The 23500-nt window shown below is 41.4% G+C and overlaps 1 protein-coding gene across 1 annotated transcript in view; it reads right to left on the bottom strand.

Moving 5' to 3' along the window:
* tmem63c (transmembrane protein 63C) overlaps positions 1–23500 on the bottom strand; it is a 68716-nt gene that overhangs the window by 33060 nt on the left and 12156 nt on the right. The window contains exons 2-3 of the mRNA XM_048191703.1: positions 11213–11493; positions 7479–7558 (exon numbers count right to left, since the gene is read on the bottom strand). Coding sequence (XP_048047660.1) covers positions 7479–7558; positions 11213–11446 — 314 coding nt within the window. The 5' untranslated portion in view covers positions 11447–11493. The remainder of the gene's footprint in view (positions 1–7478; positions 7559–11212; positions 11494–23500) is intronic.

Genomic DNA, 23500 nt, shown 5'->3' with positions numbered 1-23500 from the left:
AGTGGGCCATCCTCTGCTTGGAGACAGCCTTTCCCTTCTGCTGGCCTCCGTAACAGACAAAGAGCTGATCTGAGGTCCTGAAGCTTCGCGTTCTGTCCACGTACACACGCAGAGCGCGGACAGGACAGAGCAAAGCTAGGGCTGGGTCTGCCTCCTCCGAGGGCAGCGCTTGCAGGTTCACTACCTGATCTCTGAAGGGAGTGGTAGGAACCTTGGGCACGTATCCAGGCCGGGGTCTCAGGATGATGTGAGAATCACCGGGCCCGAACTCTAGGCACGCTTCGTCGACCGAAAACGCATGCAGGTCCCCTACCCTCTTAAGGGAAGCCAATGCGACCAGAAGGACAGTTTTCAGAGACATTACTTTCAGGTCGACTGATCGCAAGGGCTCAAAGGGATGACCCCGGAGAGCTGTGAGAACCAGGGTCAGATCCCAAGAGGGTACGGAGGAAGGGCGAGGAGGATTCAGTCTCCTTGCCCCCCTCAGGAACCTGACGATCAGATCGTGTTTCCCCAGGGACTTACCCTCAACTGCGTGGTGATGTGCAGCGATAGCGGCAACATACACCTTCAGGGTGGAGGGAGACAGCCTTCGCTCCAACCCTTCTTGCAGGAAGGAAAGCACAGATCTGACCGAGCATGATCGGGGGTCCTCTCGGCGAGAGGCGCACCATTCGACGAACAGGTTCCACTTCAGCGCGTAGAGACTCCTAGTGGAAGGAGCTCTAGCGGAAGTGATGGTGTCTACGACCGCTTGCGGGAGATCACTCAGAACCTCCGCATCCCGTCCAGGGACCACACGTGGAGGTTCCACAGATCGGGACGCGGGTGCCACAGGGTGCCCCGTCTCTGAGTCAGGAGGTCCTTCCTCAGAGGGATCGGCCAGGGAGGGGCTGTCGCGAGGAGGATGAGGTCCGAGAACCAGGTCCGAGTGGGCCAGTACGGAGCCACTAACAGAACCTGCTCCCCGCAGTGCTGTCCGAGCGGACCAGTACGTGCTTGTCTGACAGCAGCTCCTTGAAGCGGGCCAGAGCAAGACGTACTGCTAGCAACTCGAGGCAATTGATATGCCAATGCAGCTGAGGCCCCGTCCAAAGGCCCGCCACTGCATGCCCGTTGTACGTGGCCCCCCATCCCGTGGCAGAGGCATCTGTGGAGACCACAGCATGCCTGGACACTTGTTCGAGGGGTACTCCGGCCCGCAGGAACGAAGGGTCCGACCACCGGACAAGGGTGCGACGGCAGGTCGGTGTCACGGGGACACGGAGCGTGCCGCGCTGCCACGCCCATCTCGGGACCCGGCCGCGGAGCCAATGTTGAAGCGGCCTCATATGGAGCAATCCGAGCGGCGTGACCGCGGCTGCAGATGCCATATGCCCCAGGAGCCTCTGAAAATCTTTCAGTGGGGCCGCTGTCCTGCGCTTGAGCGAGCTCAGGCAGTTCAACATCGACTGGACGCGCGCCTCGGTGAGACGTGCAGTCCGTGCGACCGAGTCTAGCTCTAGACCGAGATAAGAGATCCTCTGCCCGGGGGCGAGTTTGCTCTTTTCCCAGTTGACCCGAAGACCCAACCGGCTGAGGTGAGCTAGAACCATGACCCTGTGTTCGCACAACTGCTCTCGCGAGCTGGCCAGGATCAGCCAGTCGTCGAGATAGTTGAGAATACGAACGCCCTGTTCCTTGAGAGGAACAATGGCCGCCTCCGCAACCTTCGTAAAGACGCGGGGTGACAGGGCCAGCCCGAAGGGTAGGACTTTGTACTGATATGCCCGACCCTCGAACGCAAACCGCAGGAAGGGTCTGTGTCGAGACAGAATCGAGACATGAAAGTACGCGTCCTTCAGGTCGATTGCTGCAAACCAATCCCGGGGACGGACGCATTCGAAAATGCGCTTCTGCGTGAGCATCTTGAACGGCATCCTGTGAAGATACCGGTTCAGGACGCGCAGATCCAGGATTGGCCGTAGCCCACCGCCCTTTTTCGGTACAATGAAGTAGGGGCTGTAGAACCCCGACTTCATATCGGCTGGAGGGACCGGCTCGATTGCATCCTTCGCCAGTAGGACAGCAATCTCCGCCCGGAGAACAGGTGCACTGTCCAACGACACTTGAGTGAAGTGGACACCCCTGAAAACCGGGGGACGCCGGGGCGAACTGAATCGCATAGCCGAGTCTGATAGTGCGAATGAGCCAGCGGGACGGGCTGGGAAGCGTGATCCACGCCTCCAGACTCCGAGCCAGCGGGACCAAAGGCACCACAGACGCACCGGGGGTGGGGCAGCAAGGCAGAGTGGGACCCGACTCGGACGGCATGGGAGCGGCCCGGAGTGAGGTCGGACTCTGCGAGGCAGCAGTGCGTGGGGGAGACGGCGCACGGGACGCGGCCTGCACCATCACACTGCCCCCTGCTGGCGGAATGGGAGGGGGCTGCGAGCGGCGAGGCGGGGCCTGGCACACTGGCAGACGCACCCTGTTGTGACCTGGAGTTTGAGGAAACTGCTCTTTTTGTGAAAAAGTGGGTACTGCTGGACTCCGGGGAGCCAGCGGCGGTAGATGGACAGACATCACAAATTCCCCCCGGCCCTCCTCCGGGGGTGGGAGAGAAGGTGGAAAACTCTCCCGAAGAGCAAGAACCTTCCCCTCCAGGTTGCCCGTCTCAGGGCCGTGACTTCTTCTTTCGTTTGCCACCTGGCTTGGCTGAGACGGGCTGGGCACCGCGTCCGCGACCGGCACCCTGCTGTCTGGCTGGTGTAGGCTGCTGCTTTGCCGACTTAGCAGGGGTGGAGGACGACGCAGGTGGGCGCCCTCGGCGACGAGCAGGCTGAGGCTGAGCCACGGGCGGCTGGGTGGAGGCAGCAGCGGACCGCCGTGGCATGACATGTTTGATGGCCTCGGCCTGCTTCTGTGCAGCGGAGAACTGTTGGGCGAAGCTCTCCACTGCGTCGCCGAAAAGGCAGACCGGGGACACGGGGGAATTCAGGAACCGTTGTTTGTCGGCCTCCCGCATGTCCGCCAGGGTCAGCCAGAGATGGCGTTGCTGGACTACCAGGGTAGACATCGCGTGACCAACAGCGCATGCTGTCACCTTCGTCGCCCGGAGGGCAAGGTCAGTGGCAGCGCGCAGCTCCCCAAGCAGTTGTTGGTCAGGCCCTTCCTGGGGCATCTCCGACAGCGCTTTTGCCTGGTAAACCTGCAAAAGGGCCATCGCGTGCAGGGCGGAGGCAGCCTGCCCACAGGAGCTGTAAGCCTTCTCAGTCAGACCGGCTGAGAACTTACAGGCCCGGGACGGGAGGCGCGGCTCACCACGCCAGCCAGTGGCCGTTGGACACAGCTGCATCGCAACGGACCGCTCGATTGGCGGGATCCTCGCGTACCCCCTGGCTTCCCCGCCGTCCAGGGATGAGAAGGCGGACGAGGGACCGGGCCTCGCACGAACACTATAGGGTGTTTGCCAAGACCTGGTCACCTCATCGTGCACTTCCGGGAAGAATGGCATTGGGGCGGGACGCTGGACCTGACCAGCGCGACCCCCCCCCCAAGTACCAATCATCCAACCGAGATGGGCCGGGGCAGGGTGGAGGGTTCCACTCGAGCCCGACACACAAGGCGGCCCGGGAAAGCACAGCCGTCAACTCGGGATCCGACTCGGGGAACGCTACCGTCCCGAAGGGCGGCAGCGCGTCCGGATCTTCCTCCCCCGAGGACTCTGGCTCACCTTCCGATGCAGAGATCGACATCTGCTCCGCCGCAGACGCACCAAAGGTAACGGCTGGACAGTCCGTAGAGGGCCCAGCGGAAACCAACGGTGGCACAATGGGTTGCGGTGCTGATGAGGCGGCAGGGGCCCGCGGAGCGTTTCCGCTCGGCGGGGAAGCCCTGACCGTAATCCTCAGGTCGCCCTTCCTATACACCGCCGAACCGTCATTCCGACCGGGGCCGGAAAAAACGGTCGAACGGGGCATAGGGGAGGGGGCCCCCGCTTCCTGAGACTTCAGGAAGGAGAGCCTAGACCTCAGCACCGCGATAGTCATATTCCCGCAATCGGAACATGAACCATCCACAAAAGCTGCTTCAGCGTGCTGAACGCCCAAACACGAGATGCAGCGATTGTGCCCATCAGCAGGGACCAGGGAACGACCGCACCCAGTAACGCACAGACGAAATGACATACTGTCAGGGTTCGTCTGTAAAGCTCTTTTAGAAGGGGAAGGGTCAGCTCACTCGTGCTGAAGCACACAGGGAGTGACGCGATGTGCTCAGGTACACCACTCCCTGAAGCACACCGAGATCGCAACACACACACACACTCTTAGGGTGTTGCTGTTAAAACAGCAGTTGAGAGCTTATAGCTCGGCTCCTCGGAAGCTCGCGACCTCGCTGAAGTGCCTTCTCAACCAACACAAACAGCTCGCTGTCAATCCTCTTCTGAGGCAGTTTTAGTTTTGAAGAAAAAGAGTCTTCTAAAGCAGGACACCAGTGTATGGCTCCGAAGCGAAAGACAGAGTGCGATTGCATCCGCTTCCTATTTATATACACCTGTCGGGGGCGGTGCGCATTATGCAAATATCGCACGCCAATTCCATTGGCTTGTTTTAGTTCACACGAAGCTGATAGGGCTCTCTAAGCGATATCCCAATTCGTCGGTCACTACTGACGTACGTCGAACGTGACCGACTGAAAGGGAACTGAGATATAACCCCTCTGAAAACTTCTCATGTAACAATTATGTAACTTCTATATTATCATGTCAGTCAGTGACAGGTTTTTTTTTTTTTTTTGAGAAGTCCCATCTCAATGCCTGTTCCAAAATTACTCAAGTATAATTAGCCTCAAGATCAGAACAGTTCAAACATTTCCACCCACAAGTCTATCATCAGAAAAGCATCAGGTGAAATTCTAGTATGCATAAATGTAAAAATATTATTGCTGTGAGGGCCGGTGCTTTCTCTGTGGGCTGATGCAATGCTTTGCAAATATACACACTGAAAATCACCGGCACATTCACATAAACAAAGACTTTAATGCTATATGCTGATGCAGAATAAAGCAACACTGCCTCGACAGAACTACATGAACCTTTAGACTTATGATCCAATTCCACCCACTTCTCCCATAGGGACACTGTGTGTGTGAGCTGAAATGTTTATAACAGGTTTCTCAAAAATATGAACAAAAATTCAATGGTACGCAAAGAGAAAATGACAATATAAACATCATGTACATTGTATATATAATATACTTATTAGAATATATTACATATCATATCACGAATATATTAATATATGTGAACATATTAGAGATCTTAACTAATATTAGTTATTGGACTCAGGACTTTTATCTATATAACCATTTCGCACAGCATTCTGTTTAGATTATTGGAATCATTGGTACCACCTGACTTGTTTCTGATCTTATCTAAGAGGTCATACTCAATTTGCACAGCTGAAGCAGTTCCGATCAAATCCTTCTTATGTCACTACTGGTGTTCCACAGGGCTCCATCTTGGGTCCTCTATTATTTATTATTTATCTTCTACTTCTTGGTAATATTTTTAGGAAATTTGAGATTAAATTTCATTGCTATGTCAATGACACCCAACTTTACCTATTTTACCTACATATTACTCTCCTATACTGCAACACTTGCACTTGCATCCCGGTTAAATACCGTATTGATTTTAAAATCCTACTCCTTACTTACAAGGCACTCAATAATCTTGCTCCTTCATACTTATTTGACCTTCTTCACATCTACATCCCTACTCGTACCTTAAGACTGTCTTATGCACTCACTCTTGTTTTCTCTCGAACTCGCACAACTTCTATGTACTATGTAAGTCATGCAGCTCCCTATTTATGGAACTTGCTTACACAGGATGTGTGAAATAGTGAAAGTCTTCTTGTTTTTAAAACTCATCTTAAAGGGTTAGTTCACCCAAAAATGAAAATTCTGTTATTTATTACTTACCCTCATGCCGTTCCACACCTGTAAGACCTTCGTTCATCTTCGGAACACAAATTAAGATATTTTACTTGAAATCCGATGGCTCCGTGAGGCCTCCATAGGGAGCAATGACACTTCCTCTCTCAAGATCCATAAAGGTACTAAAAATATATTTAAATCAGTTCATGTGAGTACAGTGGTTCAATATTAATATTATAAAGTGACGAGAATATTTTTGGAGCGCCAAAACAAGTTTCTTATAAGAGAATGACTTGTAGGCGTACGGCAGCATTTGTGCATGAAGGTACCTCACGAAATTGATTTCGGACAGACTTCTGAGGCAGTTTAATGATCTACAGCAATATAGCGCGAGCTTTGGTGAGAACTAAACAAATATTTAATTACTACAGTAGTAATTTCTCGATAGAAATAATATCAAATTTGAAATATGTTGATCAAAATCGTACATTTATACACAAACTAAGCAGCAAACGCAACTTTCGGACGCCATCTTTATTTTTCTAGCTCAACTGTCACAGAATGGAAAGCACAGGATTGTGGGATATCAAAGGCAGCTAAGGATACATCTATGCTTCCTTCAAAAATCGATCAGATGAAGGTATCTCATGAGACAGGAAGTGAAGCTAACATTGGATTCGGACGTGCCTTGATGCCTTTCTACCTTGAAATGTGTCCTCAGAAGGCAGCATTTTCCAGTTTTCGGACACAGCCACTGCTTCAGGAAGATTCGGAGCACAAATGAATCAGTGTATCAAATCTGCTGTTCAGAGCGCCAAAGTCACGTGATTTCAGCCGTTGGCAGTTTGACATGCGATCTGAATCATGATTCGATACACCCATTTCATTTATGCTCCGAATCTTCCTGAATCAGTGTTTTGAAATCGGCCATCACTAAATAAGTCGTTATTTTGTTTTTTGTTTTTTGGCGCTCCAAAAATATTCTCGTCGCTTTATAATATTAATATTGAACCACTGTACTCACATGAACCGATTTAAATATGTTTTTAGTACCTTTATGGATCTTGAGAGAGGAAGTGTCATTGCTCCCTACGGAGGCCTCACGGAGTCATCGGATTTCAACTAAAATATCTTAATTTGTGTTCCGAAGATTAACGAAGGTTTTACGGGTGTGGAACGGCATGAGGGTGAGTAATAAATGACAGAATTTTCATTTTTGGGTGAACTAACCTTTTAAGACTCATTTTTCTAGGCAGGCTTTTATGTATTTGTATCCAGTCTGAGGATCATTTGTTAATTAATGTTGTGTTATTATGTATGTTAGGGGTCTTTGAGTGTCATGTAAGGTGCCTATAAATAAACTGCATAATAATAATAATAATATTATACCAAATAATATAATGATCAAACTAACTATGTCCTGTGTAACCAGCAGGTGGCGCCAGGATCTCACGCTGACCTGCTAAGCATTCAGTTCACTCAACCACCACACACAGATGTTCAATTATTTACATCTTAATGCATTCTGCAAACAGTCAACAGTTATGAGATGATACCTGTCATTTTCCATAAGAAGAGCCAGGCGGCCGTAGTCCCAAGCTGCCTTCCTCAAACAGGAGAAGACTAGAAGCAGGAACTACAATAAAATACACCAAACCTCAGTGATATCAGCATACTGATTTCTAGAGTGACCTAAATTAAAACTGTTAGTAAATTACATGCACAGTGAACAATAACTTGATCTGATGCTCATGCATTTTAAAAAGATGTGACAGAAATATTCCAGAATATACCCAGAAGACATAGTGCCAATTTAAATGTGTGTATAAAAACAGAATAAGAACTATTTGTGTAAGTAAACCCTGGCACTCACTAGACCCCTGGGCAGCAGTAATAATTAGCCGTTTCTTTGGCCGGAGAGAGATGAGGTGAGTGGTTGTCTTGGAAACTAACAGGCAGTGCGGTCTGCATGCACACTTGTGTTCATAATGACTCCGGAAGGAACAGTCAATGAAAAGACAACCGAAAACGCTGACTACTGGGAAGCTACAAGTCTCTTTTTAGCTTCCTAGGTTGCTGGTTATCAACTTATTCTAAACTCAGAGGTAAAGAGTGTCATTTCATCCCCACTATAGCGTCACCAAAATGAAACTGCAAAAAACACTCCCGCTGTTTATAATTTAATCATAAACGATTTGCTCAAATGTATATATACTTCTGTTTAAAGTTTGGTGTCAGTACGCTTTTTTTTTTTTTTTACATAAATCAATATTCAGCAAAGATGCATTGAATTGATCAAAAGAGTAAACAATTTTACACTGACACAAAAATTTAATTGCAATTAAATGCTATTCTTTGAACTTTCTATTTATCAAAGAATCCTGAAATTTCAACACTTCATACTTTTCCACAGAAATTTTAAGCTGCCTGTTAACTGTTGCAACACATACCGACCCCGAACGTTTGATATTTAGAATCTACAGACATAAACAGTATAAACACTGCAAAAAGTGTTACTTTGAAGAGCTAATTCTACCTGATTTAACCTATATAATGTAGTTTTGGTGGTATAAATCAATGCATTTAGATTGATTCAGTAACATTACATAATATTCTTGACTTGAATATGTGGTAGGTATGCTTTTCTTCAAAATAAAAAGGGTGTTAACTTTTTTATTTTATAGATTTGGGAGAATGACATGGGAAAGAATCTGGGTCATATTTCACCCTAAAATCAAACTAATTTAGACATTAGGACTTTTTACATTGACATTGTCTTTTTTACACATTCCCCTCCCAAGTTCTTTCTTATTAATGAAAATAATCCAATATTTCTTAATTAAAATAATATGAATATAAAGTATACATAATTATTCATTTAAGTTACAGTGGGTACGGAAAGTATTCAGACCCCCTTAAATTTTTCACTCTTTGTTATATTGCAGCCATTTGATAAAATCATTTAAGTTCATTTTTTTCCTCATTAATGTACACACAGCACCCCATATTGATAGAAAAACACAGAATTGTTGACAATTTTGCAGATTTATTAAAAAAGAAAAACTGAAATATCACATGGTCCTAAGTATTCAGACCCTTTGCTGTGACACTCATATATTTAACTCAGGTGCTGTCCATTTCTTCTGATCATCCTTGAGATGGTTCTACACCTTCATTTGAGTCCAGCTGTGTTTGATTATACTGATTGGACTTGATTAGGAAAGCCACACACCTGTCTATATAAGACATTACAGCTCACAGTGCATGTCAGAGCAAATGAGAATCATGAGGTCAAAGGAACTGTCTCAGAGACAGAATTGTGGCAAGGCACAGATCTGGCCAAGGTTACAAAACAATTTCTGCTGCACTTAAGGTTCCTAAGAGCACAGTGGTCTCCATAATCCTTAAATGGAAGACGTTTGGGACGACCAGAACCCTTCCTAGAGCTGGCCGTCCGGCCAAACTGAGCTATCGGGGGTAGGGTGACCAGACGTCCCGAAAAATTCGGGACAGTCCCGAAATCTAAACTGTTGTCCCGAAAATTATACTAAAGCAAAATCTTGAGTAGTTATTGTCTGATAAACATTAAAAACTGTCTGTGGAGGTTGAGTCGTCCTGCAACCAGCCCCCGCCGGCTGCTCATTGGCTGCAGCATCTTCTAAAAAAATACCGTAGGCAGCTAGGCGTGAATTTAGATGGCCTATGCATGCCCTTTTTGTTTTAAGCCTTGATGAAGAGAGCGTAAATTGCTGCAGCCATGAGGAGGACAGTGTGATGCACGCGTAAAGGAGTGATTGATTGTTCGCGGCACTGTGTACAAAAAAATACTTCACTACAAAATTATTTCGTTATTTTCGTTTAAGATTATTAGCGTTAGGCTGTACAGAAATTTCTGATTTACGCACTGTTACTTACAACAGTCATTGTTTTTTTTGTTTTTTTCACAATGACATTTGAGTTCATGATTTTAATGTTGTTTTTTTGTGGCAGACTAAAGAGTAATGACAGACTGTTGTTCTTTGAATAAAAATATGTTTGGTTCAGGTTTGAAATTCATTATCTTTTATTATAGGCTACACAGTCTAATATCATAGAAGCCCTTCCAACAAGACAATGACCCTAAGCACACAGCTAAAATAACGAAGGAGTGGCTTCACAACAACTCTGTGACTGTTCTTGAATGGCCCAGCCAGAGCCCTGACTTAAACCCAATTGAGCATCTCTGGAGAGACCTAAAAATGGCTGTCCACCAACGTTTACCATCCAACCTGACAGAACTGGAGAGGATCTGCAAGGAGGAATGGCAGAGGATCCCCAAATCCAGGTGTGAAAAACTTGTTGCATCTTTCCCAAAAAGACTCATGGCTGTATTAGAACAAAAGGGTGCTTCTACTAAATACTGCGCAAAGGGTCTGAATACTTAGGACCATGTGATATTTCAGTTTGTCTTTTTTAATAAATCTGCAAAAATGTCAACAATTCTGTGTTTTTCTGTCAATATGGGGTGCTGTGTGTACATTAATGAGGAAAAAAATGAACTTAAATGATTTTAGCAAATGGCTGCAATATAACAAAGAGTGAAAAATTGAAGGAGGTCTGAATACTTTCCGTACCCACTGTATGTGTGATTATTATTAATGTTGGGGAAAGTTACTTTTAAAAGTAATGGCACAATATCGCGATACTCCCTAAAAAGTTACGAATTGTGTTACTTAGTTACTTTTTAAGGAAAATATTGTATTGTTACTTTTGCGTTATTTTTTGTCATCTTGGCTGGGATGCTTGTTTGTTTTTTAACAAAAAAAAAAAAAAAAAGTTACATTTTTGGCAAAGTAACTTCTGTTACTTATTTGAAAAAGTAACTCAGACATTTTTACACTTTTGTTGTAAATTTAAAAGTAATGCATGCGTTACTTGGGGAAAAGTAATCTGATTACATAACTTGCGTTACTTATAATGTAAATATAAACACTGATTATTATTATTGTCATTTTTATTATGAAAATACAGTGAAATATGAGGGTGAATATGGGGGAGGGGGGTTTAGAGGATTTTAGAACTAAATTTTATGCAAAATGTATTTTTCTTTTTGCATGAAAAAAACAAACAAACTTGTTCTTCACCAAGGCACTGGGGTTCATTAGGGTTCAAACTCTGAGGTTCAAATTCTCTTGAAAATTAGAAGTACATATCATTAAATCACAAGAAAGTACATAAGATGCACTTGACATTAAATGTCATTCAGTTGCAGCTGCAGAATGTTTTAAATATGTTAGCAGGGATGTTGTACCAGCCACAGAACGACGTTGATGGCGAGGACAGTGGGGACTCCTCCAAAGGGTAGGCCCTGCAGGACGCTGCTGCGGGAGTGAGAGCGATAACATCTCTCTGCTGTGCTGTTCTCCTCCATCAGTGAGCCCAGGAAACTCCTGACGTCCAGCTCTTCCATAGGACTGCCACCACCTGCAGGCCAGGACTCAAACGCCGGCTGAGCCGTACCCAACAGGTCAGAGCGCACCGCCATGGCAGTGGCGCAGGTCTCAAGAAGCCCTTCAAACTGTCAAAGCATCACTAAGAAGAGATGACAGGAAACAAAAAATATATCAATGAGATAAAGAGTATTTGAAAAGATAATTCAACTTTGCCATTACAGAAATAAGTTGCATTTTAAAATTTATTAACAGGAAATAGTTGAGATGGCATTAGTGAAAATGACAATTAAAAGACATATGCCTCGAACCTCTGAAGAAGACACATTTCTTCTAAAATTTTTAAGTTTCATGCTGACACTGATGGTGAGGACCGTATATGATCATCTCTCCCAGGTTTGAGCAGTTGAAGCATTGTTCATTCATTTTGCAAACAAGCTGGTACCGGCTACGGGGCAATTTGAGCAAACATTTCTAAACCATTGAACAAACACTGGGGCAGCTTTAGGCACCATTTTCATTCAGTTTAACAGATGTGTTTCGATTACCTTTATGAATATTGCCCTCAAGCGCATTAACAGGAACACACAAACCAGGGTCAAGGCTCATTGGTTTGTTTGTTGATATTACAGATAATGCTGCTGTGCCTTAAACTGCTGGTTGCCATACTAACAAACCATCTCCCAATTCACATAGCCACTTCACATCAGTCAGTTAATCCCCATAAAATCACTTTAGAAGCTACATCATCCTCAAGTCATGCAATGACAATTTGACTAAATTTAACTAAAATTAAAAGCATTCAAACAAACTATAATTTATGTAGTTTTTTTTATGATTACATTGTTGAAATATCCATAGATTAAAGTTAGTTATGATGCTGTCATTTCCTGTTGTTTGTATAATGTCAATCAGATGGCCATTTGAAGCTCTGAAATAAAACCAACACACAAATCTATGGAGCCCCTAAAGGGACATGGTGATGGAAATAATATGATATGGGAGAAACAAATTCTTTTGCGTTCTCTCACAAAATGTTTGCGTTCCCTAGAGAAACCTTGTGTTTGCTCGCAACACTTTTGAGTTCTTTACAAGCAAACGCAAAAGTTTCTCGGGGGAACGCAAAACTTTTGTGAGAAACAGTACTGAAGTACTCTGAGAAGCTTTTACATAAAGCAACGAGTAAATACATTTTAGAATGCAAGAGTAAAATATCAAAACAGCATATTGTGTGAAAACAACAGCATATGTGAAATGCATACATAAATACAATCAAGGAACAATGTTCATTTGAAGAGTCAATTAGATAATATAAACAGTGAAATCTAATGGGAGATAAACTGAAATGTCATCATCCTGAAAAATGAAGTGTCATCTCACTCTGTTAGGTGTTTTGTAGTTTACCTGAAAATACTGAGAATGTGTAAAAGAAGAAACACACTAACATCTACACTAGAATCACTGGGTATAAATCCAACATGAGAAGAACTTTTCTGCCAAGTGTCCAGTACAAACAGACCCTTCGCTGCTGCACACTGATTAACACAACATATGCTGAAGCTTGAAAATAGCAAAATAAAAATCACAATTACAATGTATCAGGAACATTCTCTAGAAACAGTGATATTTGTGCATTTTTTGCACACACACATACACACACACAATGGGTCTCATTCATGAAACACGAGCAGAACGAATTTTTGTGTAAATCGTGTGTAAAGTGGTTCTGGAGTAAATTTTCGGATTCATTAAAATGTTCGTATTTTCCAAATGTTAGTTGGTACGAAAGAAATCTACACCTGCTCCCAGCCACGCGTAAATTGTGCATTTAACATCCGAACGTTTTGCTCATTAATAAGGCTGCATTTTAATTCACCTTAATAAGGTACATATTTACACAGCATTTTGAAAAAATATTATATATAGTAATTGCATACGTTTTTTCTTTTTACTTTTATTGTGAGAGCCAGTAATATGCAAATGGAGCACTTTAACCAATTAATTAATTGATTTCAATAGGGCTGGGCAAACTAATGGCCCCTTAATTGTTATGGAAATTGTTTCTTATAAAATGGCCAAAATCCTTCGTTTGGTGTCATAATATGATGCCCATATATAGTTGTCATTCGGATTTAATGGGCGGGATTTATGGTAATTGAGAATGAGCGTGCACGCGCGTCCCATTTACGACTGATTTGAATTCATTAACACACACGCATTTGACTATCACTTCTGATGTGAATCAGGAGAAGAGTTTTCGGGAAGGTCTCTTTACGCGCAAATCACTCACATATGTACTCGTATATTTACGAATGTTTCATGAATGAGACCCACTTTGTTTTTGTGAACTGTGGGGACATTCCATAGGCGTAATGGTTTTTATACTGTACAAGCCCTACACTACCCCACACACACATTTAGTGTACATCCATTCATCCATTGATGTTCATTTTATTTTTTTTCTAACAAATTTCTTCAGAAATATATTCCAACTAACAGGAAAGCATATTATAATATTATAATCTCACACAAATATTTTGCGCAGCCTTTGTTTCAGTTTGCTTGAAATTTATTTCTAAAATCTAAATACTTCAGCTGTTTTGCTCATGTTCACAAAAGTTCTCTCAACTGTGTTACTTATTTTAACCTTCTATGGGTCAGAGGAGACTGTGTATGTGTATGAGCTAACAATGTGTGTGATGTGTCCAGTCAACTACTGTATGTTACTTTTGAACATTTTTTCACATTTTTTTCATAGTGCTGCTTATCATATAATTTCAGGGTATATTTTATATCTAGACAGATTGGTGTATTGCATAACATCTCTTAAAGGTGCCCTAGAACTTTTAAAAAAAAGATGTAATATAAGTCTAAGGTGTCCCTTGAAGTTTCCTTGAATGTGTCTGTGAAGTTTCAGCTCAAAATACCCCATAGATTTTTTTAAATTCATTTTTTTAACTGCCTATTTTGGGGAATCATTATAAATGAGCCGATTCAGGGCTACTGGCCCTTTAATTCTCCTGCTCCACGCCAACGGAGCTCGCGCTTGCCTTGAACAGTGCATAAACAAAGTTTACACAGCTAATATAACCCTCAAATGGATCTTTACAAAGTGTTTGTCATGCATGCGGCATGCATGCGGCATGCATGCGGCGGATTATGTGAGTATTGTATACTGTTATATTGTTTACATTTTATTCTGAATGAATTTGAGGCTGTGCTCTGTGGCTAACGGCTAATGCTACACTGTTGGAGAGATTTTTAAAGAATGAAGTTGTGTTTATGCATTATACAGAATGCAAGTGTTTAAAAATGAAAATAGCGACGGCTCTTGTCTCCGTGAATACAGTAAGTAACGATGGCAACTTTAACCACATTTAACAGTACATTAGCAACATGCTAACGAAACATTTAGAAAGACAATTTACAAATATCACTAAAAATATCATGATATCATGGATCATGTCAGTTATTATTGCTCCATCTGCCATTTTTCGCTATTGTTCTTGCTTGCTTACCTAGTCTGTTGATTCACCTGTACAGATCCAGACGTTAATACTGGCTGCCCTTGTCTAATGCCTTTCATAATGTTGGGATCATGGGCTGGCATATGCAAATATTGGGGGCGTACACCCCGACTGTTACGTAACAGTCGGTGTTATGTTGAGATTCGCCTGTTCTTCGGAGGTCTTTTAAACAAATGAGATTTATATAAGAAGGAGGAAACAATGGAGTTTGAGACTCACTGTATGTCATTTCCATGTACTGAACTCTTGTTATTTGACTATGCCAAGATAAATTCAATTTTTCATTCTAGGGCACCTTTAAATTTGCTAAATGTATCTTTAAGGCAGATTTACAATATTTAAAAAATTCCTGTACTTAGTGATTGTGCTGAGAATATCACAATATCTGCAAAAAAATATGATTGCTTTAAAATATTAAAACAATCACTGTACATATGATAGATGGTAAAAATGTTACTTGAACCATACAAACAACGTCGCATACAGACTACAACGTTGTTAAAACAATCCCCATTCACACAAATCAGCAAAATCAACTAAAACCGCTGTATTATGCCAGGCCAGTAGTTGGCGATGTCACTTTGTAAAGAAACACTACACACATATAGACTGAACACATAATACACATGCACATGACGTCACCGTTTTCTCAAATTAACGTTTTTGTAGTTAACACAGAGACAATGATGGTATCGTTTTCAAAAAATTTGAAACCTGGGGTCCGTTCTTTATACCTCGCTTAAAACATCTGAGATGATTTGACAGATGCTAGATCTTCTAACCGTGATAACTGATCTCTGACTAATTTGGTCCTTCAAATGAATTTGTGGATTGGATTAAAATATCAGGATTAAGTTGTCTGAGATTACTACGCGTTCTCATGTTCCATGAAAAGGGCAGATGTACTGATACTTGAAACCACGATCAGCAATGCAGCGATTGGCTGGCGGCAAGACAGCAATGTAATGACATCATATAATTAGAAAAGACACCTGACGAAAAACTTGACAAATTTCTGGACCTTTATAATGAAACAGCCAAGCGAACAAAATGACAGAATGATATAAATTTTATAATAGATAAATAAAATGTGCACTGTTTTTTTTTTTTTTTACATGATTCCCAATTATTTAGATTCACCAGCATTTGTACAGTCATTACATTTTATTTCAATGTTGTAATTCGCAATTCATTAAATGTTATCTTTGAAGCAGATTTGTTACGTGACAGCATTAATTAAAGTTTTAATTAAAAATTAATTAAAGTCAAGATCAAGTTATCTGCATCTCCTGTGCTGCACCAAGCCACTCCCATAATAGCTGTCACCATTCAAATTAATGCACGGCTCAGAATAACTGTACAAGCATGTGTGTAAGACTCCAATACAATTGTAAAGTAATTATTCCATCACGAATAAATCTTTCAATGAGTAAAACTGGCTGTGTCTATAGTGTTATAGACTACACAACATTTGAATATTATTTTCAAATTAATTTGTAAATTATTATCATTTTAAAAGGTTAGTTCACCCAAAAATGAAAATTCTGTGATTTATTACTCACCCTAATGCCGTTCCACACCCGTAAGACCTTCGTTAATCTTCAGAACAGAAATTAAGATATTTTAGTTGAAATCTGATGGCTCCGTGAGGCCTCCATAGGGAGCAATGGACACTTTCTCTCTCAAGATCCGAGTGACGAGAATATTTTTGGAGCGCCAAAAAACTAAATAACGACTTATTTAGTGATGGCCGATTTCAAAACACTGCTTCAGGAAGCATCGGAGCATAAATGAATCAGTGTGTCGAATCATGATTCAGATCGCGTGTCAAACTGCCAACGACTGAAATCACGTGACTTTGGCGCTCTGAACAGCAGATTCGATACACTGATTCATTTACGCTCTGATGCTTCATGAAGCATTGTTTTGAAATCGGCCATCACTTTATAAGTCTTTATTTAGTTTTTTTTGGCGCTCCAAAAATATTCTCGTCGCTTTATAATATTAATATTGAACCACTGTGCTCACGTGAACCGATTTAAATATGTTTTTAGTACCTTTATGGATCTTGAGAGAGGAAGTATCCATTGCTCCCTATGGAGGCCTCACGGAGCCATCGGATTTCAACTAAAATATCTTAATTTGTGTTCTGAAGATGAATGAAGGTCTTACGGGTGTGGAACGGCATGAGGGTAAGTAATAAATCACAGAATTTTCATTTTTGGGTGAACTAACCCTTTAAGTTATTGTCCCTGGATAAGTAAAGTACTCTTGAAATAAAGTAGCAGTGGCTGGGACAGATTTTAAGTATCAATTTTGCTTAAAATTATGCAATCTAATCCTGTTTACATGAAATAAGCCTGCTCACAAGCAGGTTTAAGCTTATGGACCTGTTGCTATGGCAGCAAGTCCAGGATGAGCGTTGAACCGAAGAACCGAACAATCCAAGATCATGACAAATCATCATCAATCATACCCAGCTAACCGAGTTAGCGGCGTACAAAGAACGGGCCCCTGTTTTCAAAGGTTAGCATTTTCAGGCCCCAAAAAACATCTTTAATATCAAAATAGTGTTTAATGATTAAGCTTGGAAGCTAGCAGATGTGTTACACAGATTAAATATATAAACTGAAACTAACAGTCATTTTATTACGAAAGCATATATATGGGTTATTCTATAATTGGGGGTACAATTCACATCAAAAAGTTGCCTTTATGTTTCTTTTCTCAGAAAACTTTGTTGAGAGAGTTTCCCAAGGGATGGTACAGAAAACCATGCACACCAGTGCCATGATGATTTGCGATCCACTACAAGATATTAGATTATATTATATTGTTTGCTTGTTTTTTAGTTTTGATATATGAAGCCTTTGGGCCTAGAATTCAATATTAGACTGTCCTGAACCCTGAACCACAAGAATCAGCTTCAGTGCTTGTTCACAGAGTAAAACCATTTGTCAGTTGAAGTCCCATTACCTGCTTGAGCAAGCACATGATCTTGGAGAATGTATGAAAAACGGAGAAAGACCTGAGACAGCAAAAAGCAAGACATAAATAACACTGTGAACTCTAATCGACCCGCTTAATGAAACTTGTCAAATCAGAAGGATAACGATAAAAGAGTGTTATGCCCCAATGAAACAACTAACAATTACCTTTAATAAAACAATACCAGAATCTGATTGCTCTACTGGGGAGATCACTGAGTCATGCTTCAACATGCTTTTATCCTCACAGTGCTTGTTGTTTGTGTTGTGCTTGCATCTTTTACTGCAAAGTCACTGAATCTAGGTTACATTTCTGTTTCCTCCAAATCAGCTCTCAGATCCTCAGGGCTCATGAATACAAATGAGTCACAGCGTCACATTCTAATTGCATTCACTTGATGCATTTTGGAAGTATTTTTGCTTCTCAAATAGAGAGGTGCAGGCTACTACTGTAACAGCTTTCCTGTGTTTCAGAATTGAAAAATGATATATTTGTGTCACTCTCTTTGGCATGGTAATGGATATGACAATGTTGATATGTTTGGCCTTGGGGGAATAGATCTGTTGCGCTGCTCCTGCTGTTGGTTATTGCTGCTGCAGAGCAAGTACAGGACTTGCTACTGATACATACACACAACGCATTGCTGTGAGCAGGTAAGACATGCTGCTGCTGTACAATAGCATACATGAATTACCTGTAGCAGATCTATACAGGTGGAGCTGGGGAAGGTGGAAGGTTTCTAAAAGCATGTTGCAAACTGCTACGCAAATGCTGACCAAGTATTTGAAGGCTGAGCAGTGAGCTCACTGGCTACTGATACAGCAGTAACCAATCAGCTGTGCCCTATAGAGAATGATGTGATTGCAAGCAGATTAAGTTAAGGACCTATCAGTCTGCGCCATCTTGAGTTTCATGACAGAACTTTGTATTGATTATAACAAAATCTGTATTTATGAGAAATATTATATTTTCTAAGGAATAATATTAACTATATTTATTTTCTAAGGAATATTAACTATATATAAAAAAAGTTTTTTATTTTTTTTAAATCAGATTTTTATTTTTTAAATAAGTTGTTTGTCATTTTAACTTAATGCCCTGCAAAATAAATAAATAAATGAAATAAAAATAGCATAATTTTTAATTCAGAAATTTAAAAACATGCTTATCATAGGTGTATTTAAAGGGATAGTTCACCCAAAAATTAAAATTACCCCATGATTTACTCACCCTCAAGCCATCCTAGGTGTATATGACTTTCTTCTTTCAGACGAATACAGTCAGAGTTATATTCAATAATGTCCTGGCTCCAAGCTTTATAATGGCAGTGAATAGAGGATGAGATTTTGAAGGCCAAAAAAGTGCATCCATCCATCATAAAAGATATCCACACGGCTCCGGAAGGTTAATAAAGGCCTTCTGAAGTGAAGCGATGTGTTTGTGTAAGAAAAATATCCATATTTAAAACTTTAAAAACTAAAATAACCAACCTGGTCTCATGGAAAGATGTACCTGTGGGAACGTTTTCGCGAATCGCAAAAATACGTACCAGTATGTACATATCACTGCAGTTTCCAACAGAATGTACACTAGAGACAGAAAAACAGCAAGCACTTTTAATCGTTTTCATACACAGTTACAATTACAGGGTCAGATTATGGATTAATGACTTGTTTTCACGCCTCCTTGCACAATATTATGTTATGACTTCAAAACACTTTGTACCAAAGTGCACGATTTGTAAACAAATATATTTTGGACTTTGCATCGGTTAACCAGCTCCATTTGTTTCGCTTTTCAGACATAAGCTTTGCTCGGTAGCTCAGCTGATACGGAGCTCGACTTAGGAAAAGGAAGTTGTTTTAAAAAAAATGGAGCCCTACACTTTTAGCGCCACTCACCAGACAAAATTTCAAATCAGAACTACGGTGATTCATATAAAAACCAATGACATAAAAATGTACCATATTCACATTTATCTGTTCTGGCAAAAAAATTAACATGCTTTTAGCGCCACTCAGTGGACATTTCACATTGAAACTGCAGTGATATGTATGTATTGGTACGTATTTTGCAACTCGCTAAAACTTTCCCACGGGTAAGTTTTTCTAATGAGACCAGGCTCAAAATAACTAGCTTCTGGCAGATGGCCGTACGCACATCGACTTACACCAAAAGAGTAACCCTTGACGTGATGTAGGAGTAGCGTAATCTTTGATGCCTGTCATTGTTCAAATAGGGCTGTGCAACAAACTCAAGCTCCTCTTCTCTTATATCGAAATCCTCCAAAATTTCTCTTAAAAAATCCTCATTTTAGACATTTAATTCGAGACCGGTGTTTTGTTTTGCTCTGTCCTCTGTGCTTCCATATGCGTCTGGTCAAACCGCAAATCGACGCGTATATCCGTCTGTCAGAAGCTAGTTATTTTAGTTTTTAAAGTTTTAAATATGGATATTTTTCTTTCACAAGCACATTGCATCGCTTCAGAAGGCCTTTATTAACCCCCTGGAACTGTGTGGTATCTTTTAAGATGGATGGTTGCACTTTTTGGGCTTCAAAATCTCATCCTCTATTTACTGCCATTATAAAGTAAGCATTATAGCATTATAATAGCATTATAATATAACTCCGATTGCATTCGTCTGAAAGAAGAAAGTCATATACACCTAGAATGGCTTGAGGGTGAGTAAATCATGGAGTAATTTTCATTTTAAATTGAACTAATCCTTTAAGTCACCACATATATGAATTTTATTTGAATGTTTTGAATAAATTATTAGATCCAGACCAAAAAAGTTATGTTATATCAAGGACTCTCATGCTCAAAATCATTGCTAGGCAGGAAATATTGCATTACTTTTCCCATTTTCCCCTCTCAAACTTCAGACAGGAATCCCTTGGCTTGATTCGCTGTGACTGAATTGATGGATTAGCCGCAGAATATCCAAGGAACATCCTGCCAAGATGAAAGAAGCCCTCCTCTAGAGACCCCACCACCCACAACTGACATTCTCATCTTTCAGTCTGTAATCCAGAGATCTTAAAGATCATAGTCCTGGGGTAGATTTGGTGGCATAATGAATCTGTAAAGATCTGTCAAATGACAAAACCTTGCTGGAATTAAATATGCTAATTAGAATAGAGCAACCTTATAAAATCGGCTGTTATGCATTGAGAAATAAGAATGACAGATAGAAATAATAGTTTTTCTCAGGGTCTCTGAGGTATTCTGAGTGTTATTGCATGTTGCTAAGTGATTGCTAGGGTGTTCTGGGTAGTTGTGAGGGTGCTTGTCTGTGTTTTTTACTGTGTAGTGTTATATGTGCATACTGTGTGTTCATACTACAAATGCTTTTGAGCATCAAAGTTTAAAGCCGTGTTACAATTCACAGGGTCCCCACGCAGTTTCACAGCTCCCTACAAACCCAGCAGGGGGTGTCTGTAGAAGTTCACTTCACTTGATTATATTTGTTCATTTGGAATGCCCTGCTACATCATCAAACACAGATGACATGCGAATCACACCGATTAGAGGTGTCCAATATGATGAAAAAAAAAGAACATAAAAGTTTGTAAATAAATAATGTATGTATGCATACATACACACACATATATATATATATACTATATATACAGTGCCCTCCACAATTATTGCCACCCTTAGTAATTATGAGCAAAGGCGGCTGTGAAAATTAATCTGCATTGTTTATCCTTTTGATCTTTCATTCAAAAAATTCACAAAATTATAACCTTTCATTGAAGGAAAACAGTTGAAAGTGGGGGGAAAATCACATTATGAAATAAACGTTTTTCTCCAATACACGTTGGCCACAATTATTGGCACCCCTAGAAATTCTTATGAGTAAAATATATCTGAAGTATATTCCCATTCATATTTACATTTTTTAGCACACCAGGGTGATCATAAACATGAAATTGTCCAGCCATGACTTCCTGTTTCACAGGAGAATTAACATGAGGAAACACAAAGGCTAAATTCCCATAATCATTCATCACAACGAGTAAAACCAAAGAATATAGTTCTGATGTGCCGCAAGAGATTGTTGAGCTTTACAAAATAGAAAGTGGCTGTAAGAAAATACCTAAAACATTGAAAATCCCCATTTCCACTATCAGGACAATAATTAAGAAGTTCCAATCAAATAAAGATGTTACAAATCTGCCTGGAAGAGGACGTGTGTCTAAATCGTCTTAATGCACACTGAGGAGGAAAGTTTGAGTGGACAAAGACTCTCCTAGGATCACAGCTGGAGAATTGCAGAGATTAGTTGAGTCTTGAGTCTCAAAAAGCCTAAAAAAAATAATCAAACAGCACCTACATCCCCACAAGTTGTTCGGGAGGGTTTCAAGAAAAATCCTCTGCTCTCATCCAGAAACAATCTCCAGTATATTCAGTTGTCAGACATGATTGGAACGTCAAACGGGACCGGCTTCTATGGTCAGACAAAACTAAAAAAAGAGCTTTTTGGCAGCAAACCCACCAGATGGATTTGGTGCACACATGGATAAAAAGTACCCCATGCCCACGGTTAAATATACTGCTGGATCTTTAATGTTGTGGGCCTATTTTTCTGCTGAAGGTCCTGGACATCTTGTTCAGATACATGATATCATGGATTCTATCAAATACCAACAGATAAAAATTTAAAACCTGACTGCTTCTGCTAGAAATCCAATAATGGGCCATGGTTGGATCTTCCATCAGGACAATGATCCAAAAGAAACATCAAATCCAACAAAAATGGGTCACTGAGCACAAAATGAAGCTTCTGCCATGGCCATCCCAGTCACCTGACCTGAACCCTAAAGAAAATGAGTTGAGTGAACTGAAGAGAAGAAGCACCAACATGGAGCTGGGAATCTGAAGGTTCTGGAGAGATTCTGCATGAAGGAATGGTCTCTGATCTCTTGTCAGGTGTTCTCCAAACTCATCAGGCATTATAGGTGAAGACTCAGAGCTGTTATCTTGGCAAAAGCAGCTGTGAAAATAAATCTGCATTGTTTATCCTTTTGATCATTCATTCAAAAAATTCACAAAATTATAACCTTTCATTTAAGGAAAAGAATTGAAAGTGGGGGGAAACTCACATTATGAAATAAATGTTTTTCTCCAAAACATGTTGGCCACAATTATTGGCACCCTTTTATTCAAAACTTTTTGCAACCTCCTTTTGCCAAGATAACAGCTCTGAGTCTTCACCTATAATGCCTGATGAGTTTGGAGAACACCTGACAAGAGATCAGAGACCATTCCTTCATACAGAATCTCTCCAGATCCTTCAGATTCACAGCTCCATGTTGGTGCTTCTTCTCTTCAGTTCACTCAACTCATTTTCTTTAGGGTTCAGGTCAGGGGACTGGGATGGCCACGGCAGAAGCTTCATTTTGTGCTCAGTGACACATTTTTGTGTTGGTTTTGATGGGTTTTTTTTTGGATCATTGTCCTGATGGAAGATCCAACCATGGCCCATTATTGGATTTCTAGCAGAAGCGGTCAGGTTTTGATTTTTTATCTGTTGGTATTTGATAGAATCCATGATACCAAGTATCTGAACAAGATGTCCAGGACCTCCAGCAGAAAAATAGGCCCACAACATTAAAGATCCAGCAGT

The sequence above is a fragment of the Megalobrama amblycephala genome, linkage group LG5, assembly GCF_018812025.1.
Source record: "Megalobrama amblycephala isolate DHTTF-2021 linkage group LG5, ASM1881202v1, whole genome shotgun sequence".
In the NCBI taxonomy this organism is placed as follows: Eukaryota; Metazoa; Chordata; class Actinopteri; order Cypriniformes; family Xenocyprididae; genus Megalobrama; species Megalobrama amblycephala.
Note: the sequence above shows the minus strand (reverse complement) of the source record. Positions and strands in the feature narration are given on the sequence as shown.